Source organism: Rhinoderma darwinii, chromosome 3, assembly GCF_050947455.1.
Source record: "Rhinoderma darwinii isolate aRhiDar2 chromosome 3, aRhiDar2.hap1, whole genome shotgun sequence".
Classification (NCBI taxonomy): domain Eukaryota; kingdom Metazoa; phylum Chordata; class Amphibia; order Anura; family Rhinodermatidae; genus Rhinoderma; species Rhinoderma darwinii.
In genome coordinates, this window is record NC_134689.1 from 255194046 (window position 1) to 255209575 (window position 15530).

Genomic DNA, 15530 nt, shown 5'->3' on the forward strand with positions numbered 1-15530 from the left:
GTCATAGCTGACGATTTAAGAACTAGTAGGTTATCAGGATATTGTAATATGCTCAATAGCAAAAATATACAGTATGGCTGCTCTATACTACGACTTTTGATGGTCAATGTATGGCATGAGTTTTGCACTAGTAAGAAGCGACCCCTAAAATTTGCCTGAAACTTAAGGACAGCTACTTTTGGCAGCTATCATGTTGTGGGTGAACTAGGTTGTAGTCTAGGTATAAATCAAAGCATTGGACAACTATCAAACACACTTGGAATGCCTGTGCCATCGCACATCCAAAACTGACTTGTCATCTGACCCTGGTTTGGCAATCTATTGATTTAGTGGAAGGCAGTGGTCCATCATGGAAGTGTGTCATAATGAAAATGAGTTGGAAGGTCGTTTAGTCATCTTCAGTTCTACAATGTATTATTGTCTAACTGCACAAGCGTCCTGACAGCTGTGACAAAAGTTTGCTAATCGTTTACATCAAAATATGACCGTGTATTGTCTTCTTCTTTGTGATTTTTAACAGTTTCCTGATTCATTGTGAAATAATATGATGGTTAACATTGCACTTGAAACCACTAATTCAAAATCAGCCAGGACAATATCTGTATGTGCTTTGTAAGATCTCTATATCCAAGTAGGAGTTTGCATGGGTTTCCTACAACACTACTGTTAAATTTGGAATCCTCCAAGAAGACTGTAAAATAAGAATACAATTTCTTCTAAAGACCGGCAATATAGGGCCGGTTGTTAAAATAGCAGCCAATTCAGGGAACTCGGGAGAAGAGGGATCCCGTCCTGTGTATGATTATATTTAGGGCTTGTCTTAGTATAGAGGGTGAAGATGTGATGAAAATTTAGGCGCCAAAGACGTCTGGACAGTAAATTCTGCAGAGTTGAGACATAGTTGGAAGAAGTCCTCATAATGGTCTAGGCCAAATAGATTTAAAAAAAGAACGACTCCAATCAGGGAAGACATCACCTGTAAGTCACTGAATGTAAATGTTTATCCTGCCTCTGACTGATCAGTACTATAGTCACTCAATCTCTGTGGTGAGATGATGGGTGACACATTTCTACTTTGTGAAACAACAACTCTCAGCATTTCCTTAACACTGTTTAGGTCATACTGGGAGCTATAGTTTCACATAGTACAAACTTTTATAACACGCTTTCACCTGACTTGGCAATTGCTTTATTTCATTATTAGAGTTAGAATAATTTTCTGAGGCCCGCTAAACCGCAGATTTTCCGCAAGCCAAGTAGGGAACCGGTTGTTACAAATGTTAATCCCAACCCTGCAGCAACTTAAATACGTGACTAATGGAGATGGATATTCAGTATAGACTATTTCTCTTTGTATTATGGTCCATTTTTTGCGCTATGGTCAATTATCGATTATCACCTATGATACATGCAGGTTATTTACTGACAAGCGGCAGCAAACAATACACATAATAACATTTAGATTTGGATAACCATATTAAAACCAGAGCAGCAGTGATTAAAGTAACTTTCAGTATTAATATTAATTTCTACTAAATATAGACCTTTCACCATAATCCTTTTTATTATTTCTCTATGAATTCAAAGAATTAGAGCATAGCAAATACAAACCACAAAGGTTTCTGCTGAGAAAACATATAAAGAGATGCGGACTGCTCTGCATAAGTCAGGACAAATAGCCACCACAGATACAATGATTTCGACTTTTACATGTCATGTATAAACAATAGATTGCAAATTAAAATTCTGCTTAGTTCACAGTCATCTCTCTGGATGATCTTAAAGAGGTACGACACCACCCTCTTTACAACACAACAATTTTAAAATAGTTGCCAAAAGATTTGAAAGCTTAAGGACATTTTCTTTAGATTTGCCCTCCGTCTTGTAAAGGGCATCTGCTCAATTTCAAGTTACCAAGGACACCAATGACTGGTACGAAACCATAGTAACTAATAAGGTACTGGTTTTCATTGTGTCATTCAGTGTTTAGAAATAATTCTAGATTTTCAGCTACTAAAGACAAAACAAGCACAGCATGATTGTCTTGCATTTGATCACTTTGATGGTCCACCCAGTGCATTGTGCATGCCTATGTTCCATATTCAGGAAACACCCCCATAATAATAAGAGTCGCTACTAAGATTGGGCAGAGTTGGAAAAATATGAACTGGCGCACCATGTTAAACCTCAATGTCACATAGTCCAACTTCCTGCCCCTTTAGAACCTTTCATTTCAATCTAATACATTTCTATCATTTCCTCTTAACATAATCCTATAAAGTATCTCACGTATTACATAACTTAATTATAGGAATCAAGGAGAATACCGGTCTACTTTCATTGATGCAGCAGTATCATCTGTCCATGCCTTAATATCATGGGGTGAGTATACAACTAGAAATGCAAGTGTAAAACTAATCCCAATAATAATATAGAAAAAAGACAGAAATAGTGGTGATTAATTATCGAGTCATATCTGACACAGTTTATTTATCCCATGACTTGTATTAAAACATTACGGACACGCATGACCTCAGGTGAAAACCAGCCCTATAGCGGTTTGGTACTTATGATACCAACCATGGCGTAATCGTTATATTATTTATCAAAAATTAATTGGGACTTTCCATATATGCATTCTTAAATTAAAACCTGTAGAAAAATCTGGAATCTCAGGAATTGGACATAAAGAGTAAATAATCCCTCAGGCCAATTTACATTCATTGTGTTAGTAGTGATATTTTCTTAGTGATAGACAAAAATCTATCCCATCTTTTGCTAAATGGCAGTAGATTTACTGAATGTTAGCAAATCTGAGCCGTCTTAGTGTTTAAAGGGATATTTCGATCTCAGACTTTTATGGTCTATCCTAGGGATTTGCAATAAATGTCTGAGACGGGAATACCCCTTTAAGATCTGTCAATTCTATCAGTTAGGTAAATCTTTGAGTCAAAAACAGCAACTTTTTTGCTTAGTCACAGTATCCAATATCATACATAATACCGTCTAGGAAGAGGAAAAAACGCTACATCTCCTTTATAACATGGTTACTAAGTTTTAATGTAAAATACTCATCGTGTTCAATAAAATTAACTTATAAACCTTTGAGACGGTGAACTGGATCGAATGAATGGAACACAATAGACATAATTGTTCCATTTTCTTGAAAATGAAAGCCTGCCCATGGACATTTGATGATAGAGGTTGGTACGGGTCAGGACCATACATTTGTTTAACAATAAGGGGCAAGAAGGGCAAGTCTAAAGCTCCAAGTTGGCCAAATGAGGCAAATGTGCTACTTAGGGGAAATACTATAGACAGACCATAAATCAAGACTTGCTTTTCTAAGCTGCCTTATATTATTCTACAGATAACAAAACACAAAAAAACAACACAAATATCCTTCAACATGCATTTGAAGAACTCAATGTATTCAGAAAAACATCTTGCTTTGTTCTATCAATTCCAATAAAACAGGCTTGAGACAGCAAGTAAAAACTTTATAATTGACCTGAGTAATACTATTGGGAATTTTTTATGTGTAAAACCATAAGATGCCTATGTTAAGCTTGCCACAAACTTGGCAATTGATTATTTATAATAATATAGATTATTATACAATATAATAATACATTAAAAGTGTAAGGCTACTCCAGCCAAAGACATAGAAATTATATCTATAGAATATGCCATAACATGGGAGTTCATGGGTATGCCGGAAATATAATTGGATGGAATACCTCTTTAATAAGAGAACATATCATGCTTTTCTATAGCTAACAATGTCTTTTATCGGACTATCACTTGGATAAACTGACGACTCAATCCATTCTTCATCTGACAATGCAGGACACATACATTGCAGTTTTTATAGCATATACTTTTATTACTATATAAACATTCCAGACTCCGGTGTAAGATTTTCCACTAAAACAGTCAGGTTTGCCGTCTATATGTTATCATATTGGGTACATGGTTACCCACAAACATATCATTATGACATAATTACAAATAGCTAGGTTAGAAAAAAAAAAAAACTACATCCTTTGAGTTCAACTTTACATCTACATACTGTAAAATCCCAAATCTGTTAAATCTATTATAATTTTATGTATTAAAAGTTTCTGTAAAATCATCAAAAAAGCATTTCATGTGAATCTAGGAAAGCTTTCTGAGAATGGGCAAAGTCTGAAAAAACTATTTCAATAAACACCAACATGTTGACCTAGTAAGAAAGCTCATCTGCTGACTAACAAAAAGTCACCATCCATAGTAGTATCACAGTGGTCTCAAACGTATATGTCGCTGAGGATGATGACGACACAAACTAACTATAGTTTACAACCTAAGAAAAAAATGCTTGCAACAAAAAATAATAAAAATAAATATTATGATTTGTTTAAAGGATATTAGTCTTTTCTGATTATCCTGATAAGATGGGCAAATATTGGACGTTACAGATTTTTGGTGCTTGTTACATATCCGGTATATCTTTGAGAAGTATCAGGCACAGAAAAAATATAGGGATGTATCTGCTAAAATGCACATGTTGGATTTACCTAATAAAAGGATAAAGTATGGTCAAAGATTGAAAAGAAGGAAAAAATGGGAATGGCAAATTCTAAATATTACTTAATTATTCATTTATTTATAATATTTAATTATTCTTAGAGAATATATTCTAAGATTTGTTGAAAGACATCGAAACAATCAACTAAGATAGTAAACTAAATCTGACTATTAGGCTGGGTTCAGAAACCCTATTTACGGACGTAATTCGGGCGTTTTAACCTCAAATTACGCTCCAAAGAGCCGGCAAACATCTGCCCATTCATTTGAATGGGTTTTACGATGTACTGTGCCGACGGTCATTTTTTTACGCGCCGCTGTCAAAAGACGGCACGTAAAAAAGACGCCCGCGTCAAAGAAGTGCATGTCACTTCTTGGGACGTAATTAAAGCCGTTTTCCATTGACTCCATAGAAATACAGCTCCAATTACGTCCGTAATGGACGCTGCGAAAAACGCCTGCACATGCCATTACGTCTGAAATTCAGGAGCTGTTTTCTCCTGAAAACAGCTCCGTAATTTCAGGCTTATCGGACATGTACGTGTGAACCCAGCCTTAAAGTTCCAAGTCACTTCTGTTCAATTCCTGTTTATCAAACATGGCTTACACATACATGGAATAATTCATGGATTTGTACTCTCTCATTCTCATAGATTATCTTGGATTTATACATACAAAGTCCAAATCCCACAAAAAAAATTATGAGTGAAGAAAACTCCCAGTAAACTCCTCAAGTCTTCATGACTAATGGTATGTTTCTATTTGTAAAAATAAGCATAGCATCTATTACAAAATAGCCAAAAAGTTATTGTAATATTGTTCTACCAGGGACTCCGTGGTTGGCACCCAAATCTTTTTGAAAAATGTTACCATTTTTTAGTTCACATGCCCAGTTCCATCTTCATTACATTATTAAAGGATGCTATATTAAAGACAACAGTAAATAAAATAAAGTATGAAAAGTAAGATCGAGGCCGAGTCATAGAAGTGATCAGCATTGTGGTGAAGATCTTGGCACGGGTTTACAATCTCTAGGTGTTATATCTCTTATTCAGAATGTATTTCGTAAGTGGTCCGCCAGCAAAGCCACATTTATCTACATATCGAACCACAGTGCTAAATTATTTTTATCGCTTGACCACAGAAACTGTCAGGGGCGTCACTTTTACTTTGTGAAAATTCAACATTTGCTGTTTTCTTGTATGTGAATGGGAAATACTGTAGACTTAAAGCAGCCAGAAAGACCCCTCCAGAAGTCTGTCCGGGATTAAGAACTTCCACTCAATAGAAAACCACCCATAGTGTAAGATGCCAAAAGAAAATGTCTACATGCTTTGTCTAACTGGCTCCTGGGATTTGTCCTGGCTAGTAATAATGCTTCCATGAAGGAACTTGACCAGAAAACATATGTATTTTAGTTTTGTCTTCTGTTACTATTATGTTCCCCTGTTCGGGATCGTATAGTTCTAGCATAGACAGGATATACACGTATATTAACTACATTGCTTTATGTTTTGTCAGCTTTCGTGATACTAATCAATAAGAAGAAAATCCTGAATCTATAATCTTCCATGGCTTTAACATTGTCGGCTTTTAAAGTATGCTTTTTCTTCTTTAAATAAATTATAGAACATTTACAGTAGGTAGGACTAGTTTCTCGAATACAGACAAGTTGAACAAGAGAAACAAGTGGTTCTTGCTTTCGGCAAAATATCCACTCACAATGCTGACTCCAATAACCTTATTATAGAACATTCTCCAACTTCCCCATGCTGAGGCCTAAAAATTCACCATCTATCGTCAATGGAGAACGAAAAATACGGTTATATCATGACGAAAGCTTATAGCCATTAGTCAATGCTCTGTAAAAAGTGTGTGTGATACAAGTATAATAGGGCACACACATGTAGAAAGTTCATTGTGTCATATATAGCAGATATGAGATGTAGCAGAGGTCAGTTATGGTGCCCAGGTGAGTTTATTAGACACACTAGAGCAGAGTTTGTCATACTTAGTAGATCTGGGTTTGTCAGATGTAGTATAGCCAAGTTTGTTATTTGGCACTCATAGAAATCTGCTCATGTGTCATCTCTGCTTTTACATTGGCGCACACATAAACCTTCGGCATTACCTTACCCCTGATATTTACGACAATGCAAAAACTATTCAGCCCCGGGGTTAAACTTACGTTTTGGTGCAACTCTCTATGAAAAGGGTTTACAGATCAAAGCAACCGATCACATGTTAAATGTCATTGTTCTAAGTCGAAGAATTAAAAGCACATTTTTTATTTATTGTTTTGTAAAATCTTTCTGACCTGCATTTCATTTCATTTACACCAAATGTATGAAATATCGCATTACCATGACAGAATTCTGCAGAATGTCCGTGAAAAGAAAAAGAAGCTACATTTAAACAACAATTTAAACAACCATCTAAAATATGAAGATATTGTGAAGATGTCAAAGTGATACAAAATGTTATATTATAGGAGACATGACAATATTCCGGACCAGTGTACAATGGTGCATTACAGGAGAGCTACGTTAGGCAAAACTGTAATCTTTACTGATCAGTAAGAAGGTGAAACAGATCCTACCTTTACAGATGTAGCAGAGTGGAATTTGCCATTTCAATCTACAGGGACTTTCTCAATAAAGAGAATTGAAGATAATGACACAGTTTTACCTGCAGTCATATGGAAAATAAATCTATCACATTGTGATATAACAATGTGACAAACTCGGCTCTACTAAATTTGTATGAACGTTATGAGAAATATAACAGTAGACAATTCTAGAAAGTTATCACAGTAATAACTGATAAAACGGACAATCTCTTCTACCTGAATAATCTGCCGCCACCATTAAATCTAAATAAATCCTATACTAAAAGGGATATAATAAAGCCATTTTATAGAAAACCGCAGACAACAGAACAGAACAGTTTTAGAAATATCAGATATAAATCAGCACAAATACTGAGGTAAATCTTGGGCCAAAAAGCTTACACTCTAGAAAATAATTAATGTTAACTCCGAAAAAGCCCTAAATAATTTTATACAAACGAGCGACTGAACAATGGAAATCACTACAACATAAATGATGTGTATAGTGTAATCCCACCATATAGGAAGCGGTAAACATGACATCATATACAAAACACAAAGAAGTATGCTCCAATTTTCATTTCTCATTAGTTTATGAGTATTTCATTCTAGAAACAGAATCTGAGGAGATTAAATGGTAACATACGGAAATAACTTTAAAGGCAATACATAAAGGGTGAAATGACTACAATTACTCATTACTATAGTAGGAGTCTGTGAGAAACAAGCTTTTATTAAATGGGCCTTCATTTTTCATACTTTCAAATTCAATAGTACAGCGCGCAATTGCTACACGCTTATCCGTCATAGGCTATGTTCACACGGAGTATTTTGGGGGAGGAATATCTGCCTCAAAATTCCGTTTGGAACTTTGAGGCAGATTTTCCTCTCCCTGCACGCCGATTTTCGCGGTGATTTTCGCGCCGTTTTTCGCCCGCGGCCATTGAGCGCCGCGGGCATAAAACAGCGCGAAATACGCTTTCTCTGCCTCCCATTGAAGTCAATGGGAGGTCAGAGGCGGAAGCGCCCGAAGATAGGGCATGTCGCTTCTTTTTCCCGCGAGGCAGTTTTACTGCTCGCGGAAAAAAGACGCCGACGCCTCCCATTGAAATCAATGGGAGGCGTTCTCGGGCCGCTTTTGCCGAGTTTTACGACGCGGTTTCCGCGTCAAAAAACTCGGCAAAATACCCCGTGTGAACATAGCCATACACATCAATAATAGGTAGATAGATTCTCTCACAGATTGGATTCTCATTACTGCCATTGCCATGGCCCATACTGGAAAGCAGGAACCAAGTCCTGCGATACATCAGTAACTAAATAATCTCTAAAATACAATGCAAAGGCCTGTTGGGTAAACCCAAGATATTGGTTCCATGTACATGTCATGATATAACAAGGACGGGTCAAGACAATGCCATGTAAAGGCTCGTTCTTAATAAAAATCTCTACATTTTTTCCCATATGTTAATATTTATACCAATATCTACCAATAATAGATATCATTACACTATTTATATTACTGTGCATTATATAAAATCCATATATATATCTGTGTGTGTGTGTATGTATGTATATGACTGATACATATATTTGTTTTTATGTGTTATATATGCATATACCCTGTATAGATATATACATATTAGTAATATACATAAACACAGACACATAAAAAAAATACAATACACTTCTAGTAATAGGTAATGAGTTGCAAGGTGCAAGGATTTCCATGACCTTTCTCAAGGTTACTCAGTAAACTTCTAGAACAATGTACAGTGGGCACCACAAATATCTATCAAGTGCCAGTCAACGTGTACATACACACAGTAGATTTTTGAACGAGAAGACACGTATGTCAAACTGCATGTCTAATATAAGTGGAATAACCTTATTATACAATTACATAATACAAAAAAAGACAGACAAAATTTAAGAACATTTAAAAATACACAAGCATGTGATGTACCCAAGTCCTAGCCCAAAATAAGGCTCAAGGATAAATCACTAATGGAGAAAGAAACACTGATGATGATGGGTCATGAACCACGAATAAGAGAAAGAGTAAGCACATATATCCTGAAATATATATATATATATATATATATATATATATATATATATATATATATCTCAAAGGCTTTACCCCTTAAACAATCTGAAAGGTCAAAGCAATGAGCACCACATCTCTATAATACCAGTAGAGCAAACAGAAATAGATATAGCAATATATGTGATCTCACAAAAATTGTCAGAAAGCAGGGCTTCAAGACCCTTTTATATTAGAGGTACAGTCTGACATACGTGTCTTCTTGTTCGAAAATGTACTCAGGAAACTTCTGACACTTTGCACCATCTAGGATACAGCAATTTTTAGATTGTTATATAATGCTATATAACATAAAAGAGAACGATGACTACAGAATCAGTGTAAATACACTTTTGATTGTATGGTGGCAGGGTGGATTGGTGGCAGAGCTAGACCTAGACTTTTGTAGTGAGCGATAAATCGCTGTACATATGAATGAATTAGGCTAAAACTATTTATCTCAGTACTAAAGATCGCTGTGATTTCAATGTGATAAATCGCTGTCCACAGAAATGTATTCAGTAGATTGAAAATCTATTCAAAATCGCTCCTGACAAGTATGTAGCTCTGAAATCCCATAATGTAGAGATTGAAAAAAAATAATCAGGGCAAACCACTTGACTGGAGCGATTTTTAAGATATTTAAGCTACTCAATGCATTCCTATGGACAGCGATCACAGCGATCGCTTACTAAAAAGAAAGTCTATGTCTAGCCCCCACCTTAGACTCCATTGTTTTACTGTTTCTTATATTAATATTTTACTCTTTAAAATATAATGATGTACAAAAGACTGTCCTGAACTATTTCCTTCACATTGAAATTCTCTTGTGTCGTATCTAAGGTACCTGCGGCTTTAAAATTTCTGCATTTTAAATTGCAGCGCTAAGTATTTCACAAAGACAAGCAGTGGATATTAAGTACTGATGTAAAATGAGTTAACATGGACGTAAGAGCAACCAGACGTCAGTCCATACAAGAGAAACTCATTAAGTCATTATGAAATATATAATTATATGGTCCATTGGTAATAACGGCAGTTATGTATAAACACAGACGCAGAGACAAAAGCACAAAACTCTCTGACTCGGATTCACTAATAGGCCAATGGCCTAAACCTCACCTAAATCCTGTGTGGCTGTAGCAGAGCTGCAAGTTTCTATGCCTGAAACAAATTGCTTCTTTTCTACGGGAACACTGAATTCCACTCCATCAGCAGTTTTAGTTTATCTATGCTAACAATTTTCCTGTGGCTTTGAGGGCTGGCACACAATACCACTAGCAATAGACATTACATACTAGTGGCTGGGCTTCTTTTTTTAGGCAAGACATGGATAATTGGAATAAAACGACAGGGGTATACAGGGATGTATGTAAAATAGACATTACATGGAATAGAAGTAGTATGCTGCAGTCCTGTGGAGAATCACTTCATTGGATTACCACATATCAATTCTGTGGTCAGTATTGTCCAGCGGCCTACGGAAGTGTCCAGTATGGTCTGCAGGACCAGGCATACACATTGTCTAAACCCCAGCATTATAGAGCAGACACCCCAGCATAATAGACCAGACACTCCAGTATAATCGACCGGACACCCCAATATTGTAAACCTGATACCCCAGTATAATAGAGCAGACACCCCAGTATAATAGAGCAGACACCCCAGCATAATAGAGCAGACACCCCAGTATAATAGAGCAGACACCCCAGTATAATAGAGCAGACACCCCAGCATAATAGACCAGACACTCGAGTATAATAGAGCAGACACCCCAGCATAATAGAGCAGACACCCCAGTATAATAGAGCCGACACCCCAGTATAATAGAGCAGACACCCCAGTATAATAGAGCAGACACCCCAGTATAATAGACCAGACACCTCAGCATAATAGACCAGACACTCCAGTATAATCGACCGGACACCCCAATATTGTAAACCAGACACCCCAGCATTATAGAGCAGACACCCCAGCATAATAGACCAGACACTCCAGTATAATCGACCGGACACCCCAATATTGTAAACCAGATACCCCAGTATAATAGACCAGACACCCCAGTATAATAGACCAGACACCCCAGTATATTAGAGCAGACACCCCAGTATAATAGACCAGATACCCCAGTATAATAGAGCAGACACCCCAGTATAATAGACCAGATACCCCAGTATAATAGAGCAGACACCCCAGTATAATAGACCAGACACTCCAGTATAATCGACCGGACACCACAATATTGTAAACCAGATACCCCAGTATAATAGACCAGACACCCCAGTATAATAGACCAGATACCCCAGTATAATAGAGCAGATACCCCAGTATAATAGACCAGACACCCCAGTATATTAGAGCAGACACCCCAGTATATTAGAGCAGACACCCCAGTATAATAGACCAGATACCCCAGTATAATAGAGCAGACACCCCAGTATAATAGACCAGATACCCCAGTATAATAGAGCAGACACCCCAGTATAATAGACCAGACACTCCAGTATAATCGACCGGACACCACAATATTGTAAACCAGATACCCCAGTATAATAGACCAGACACCCCAGTATATTAGAGCAGACACCCCAGTATAATAGACCAGATACCCCAGTATAATAGAGCAGACATCCCAGTTAAATAGAGCAGCAAGTTACACACAATTCCCACAGTCCATGTAATAATGGTTCTGAAGGAAAGTACTAAACCTCAGAACATTGGGTACCATAGAAGTGCCACCAGTTTGGGCACGGGTATAATACATAAAATGCATGCAAGCGACAGTCTACACCTGACTAATGTCAGCAGCAAAACGAAATTAAAAGTGCAGTAACATAAAGAAAACTTATAAAAGTCATAAATATGTATGGAAATGGTTCAGGAGGTCCCCAGATAAAGTAGTGATGATGGGGACAGATTATTTTCTAAACTTCCTGATAGTAATATCATTGAAGATCATTACAGTCAGTCCCTCCAGCTTGAAGTGGCTGATAACGTAGAACAATAAATTGCCATCACAGTAATGTAGATATTAAATGTTAGCGTTCTATTACTTTATACCCCTTCGGGCATGACGCTGGTCCCTGCCGTGGACTATTATCCCTACACTTCCTGCTCTACATGCCACCTCAACACTGGCAGTCAGAGGGTTCTGGACCTGGCAGAAACCTTCCTAACTCCACAGCACCCGTCTAAAGTGCCCGTCTCTGTCACCTTGTCATGACACTCCCCCCTGTGCCACGATCTCAAGTTCACCGCAGATTTCATTCTTCCATTGGTTTGTTAAAGCCCATGCCAGGCCGCTTTATCTCTAACCCTGGTGCCAGCTTCCCTCGTCTGCCTACGTAAAAGCAGAGCATTTGCCCTGCCTTAATAGACAAGAGTGCCAGTGTGCCCTGCTCTGCCCGGACCCCCTCGCTCTGCCAGGTATTAGTGATGCCGGTGCAGTCTCTCACCTTTCATGGCCGCGATCACATAATACATGGTCACCGTGCTGTACCCCGTAGCCCCCCGCACACTCCAGCGCTCTCTGTAGTCAGCTTCGCTCTGCAGCATCCCCCGCCCGTAGCTGCCATATGAGAGTCCATGTGACCCGCTCCAAACACGCCCCGAAATCTGACAGCGGGCACAGCCCACTTATCCAGCCCTGCCCAATGAGCGGCGGGGTACAGACAACAGGACACGCCCACCAGTGATCGCACCGCCTTACACGTGGCTGGCTGGTGACAGCGGCGAGAACAGAGGGAAGGGGCACGGCGGGGCACACTATGGCAGCAAAGACAGGTGTACGCCCGCTGTACCCTGCAGCGTGCTCTTCAGCCTCAGCATGCCTCCAGTGTATGAGTGAATAAAGTCTAATATCGGCGATATTCCTGCGGTAATTCTGAAGAAAGGGATGCCGATGCCACTCCACAACATGAGGATAACTTGAAGCGCCTGTAACAACCCCGACCCCCAAAATGTGTCCTTTATTATAGTGGTGTCTTCTCATGTGGCAGAGGGTCCTTTGTGCATTGGTAACCACCAGGGCTCAGGTGCGACTTCTACCTCTGCATTCCCTATTGCTTGGCCCCATGGCAAACACATGAATGGGCACCTAACTTACCCCCGGTTTTCTCCAATGGCTGCACTTTATTAGATCGCAACGTCTAAGAAATGTTTAAATCCAGGAAGAGAATAAATTCAACTATGCAGAAAATGATTTTCTATATACGCCGTAAACTCAAATATCGCATCCCCATATGACAACCAAAGTGCCAGCCAGAGTGCAAGCATGTTTCTCTTCGTTGTCTCTTGATATGTGAGGTGCCAACGAGGGACCACTGTCCTGTCTCTCTCCCAATTAAATAGTGCTCAACCTCAGCTCCAGTGCTTAAAAAGTGCCATACAGTGCCCAGAAAAGAAGTGCACACAGTGCCACACATTACCTACATAAATAGTGCCATACAATGTCCAAGGTTATTCAACATAGTGCCCAGATATAACTAGACAGTACCCACATAAAAAGAATGCCATACAGTGCCACACATCGACCATATAAATAGTGCCATACTTTGTTATTTTTCTGAAACTTTCTTTTAAAGTGGAGCTTTAAGTTACAAGAACATTGAAAGTTATGTTATCTTGTGTTTTTTCATTTTGCTCCCTATTCACTGAGTCTTGAGTGATTTGTACCCTTTCCTCACCTTCCCATATGCCTCTGTTCTGCGACAAGAGGGCAGAGACATTGTGGCAGTTTTATAAGACGGGCACTTCATACGCCAGTCTTAGTTGAGGGCCGCTGGACTAAGATTTTACAAGTGAAATCTACGGCAGCTGAGTTGACATAGAATTGCACTATAATCTATGCCAATTTCTGTTGTATATTTGTTGGGTGGCCCCCGGCCCTTCTTCTAAGCCCCACCTACTTTTTTTAAAAAATGGCGAGAGCAGTGTAAAAGGGTAAAAAGTCGCACATTTTCTGCGTAAAACAGGCGTGTTCCAATGTTCATGACTATTTATCGAGACCTCTTGATAAATTCCCCTCATTGAGATGAGAAGCAGCGTAGCATACAGCCTACAATCTCTTAAGGGCTTTTTACACTAGCGTCCATGTCATGTCCGTTTTAACACTGACCCTTACAAGTGAATGGGGCTGAGAAACTCACAGCCATGTCCTGTTCTGGCTTATTTTTGCAGATCAGACTCAACTATTGAAGTCTATGGGTGCGTGGAAAAAACGGACAGCATACAGACAACATCCATGCGCTGTCCGTTTTTTGTGACAAAATTAATAAAACCTGACCTACTTAAGTTTTTTACAGACGAGAAATATAGATGACATAGACGCAAAAAATGGACTCACGGATGCAACACGAACAATTATGTGGATGAAAAAATGTCCATGTTTTTGCGGATGCAAATCAGACACGCTGGTGTGAATAAGGCCTTAGTAGTGGAGGAAATAGCTTGCTTTGTGGTTGTTGAAAAAATATTGTGACAGTTTCGGTTTGGAATTCACTGGTAATATCTGGCTGATATAAGCCTATTGCGCTAATTTATCCCTTCCCAGTCCAGAGCTTTTTGGGTAATAGGGGAGAGCAGCAACGAGGGGATTTATAATCTGCCCACCTGGCACCTGTGCTCTTTCTATGGTAGAAGGGCTGACGCAATGCACATCACATGAAGACCGTGCTTGGCTGTATTTTTGGATTGCCCCCGTGTTGAGCTGGAGTGCATCTATTAACAACATTCTATTAGGGGATTGCTATTCATGCAAGATCCTGACTGAGCCGACACTTCAATGGGAACCCGTCCGTAAGTCCTCTGATATATTAGATTAGGTTTGTATACATGACATTTCTCCTTGTATACAAACCACAAAAACACTCGAGCCCAGGCAGCTCCTTCCATGCATGTCTCTACAGGGAAGTGACTGTCTGCCCCCAGAGCGCAATATTCTTAATGAATACCCGTCTCATTCAGAAGAACAGGGTCTGTCTACAGCATTTTTCATACATAAGGTTTACTGTGAACATGGTATATAGTGTGCTTTGTAAAGTTGGCAGAAACCTGGTATTTACACCGCCAGCTATATGCGAGTTTACCCAGTCTGGAAGCACCAGCTACTACACAGTCAATATGCCTGCCACTTGAACTACTTGTCTGACCGCTCTCTCTTTAAGGCCCTGTTCACACTGTGGAATTTTTGCGGCGGATTCTGCCCGAAACTCCCATTGAAGTCAATGGGAGGAGGAATCTTCCTGCCGACGGTGGGACCCGACACAC

General features: G+C 38.9%; 1 protein-coding gene across 3 annotated transcripts in view; it reads right to left on the minus strand.

The window, feature by feature from the left end:
* Positions 1–15530, minus strand: part of RORA (RAR related orphan receptor A) — a 425240-nt gene that overhangs the window by 42680 nt on the left and 367030 nt on the right. Inside the window, exon 1 of one of the 3 annotated variants that reach the window (XM_075857793.1) lies at positions 12719–12797. The exons of the other annotated variants lie outside the window; for them this stretch is intronic. Within the exon in view, the coding sequence (XP_075713908.1) occupies positions 12719–12746 (28 nt within the window). The 5' untranslated portion in view covers positions 12747–12797. Of the gene's footprint in view, positions 1–12718; positions 12798–15530 lie in introns of those variants that run through there. 3 annotated transcript variants of the gene reach the window in all.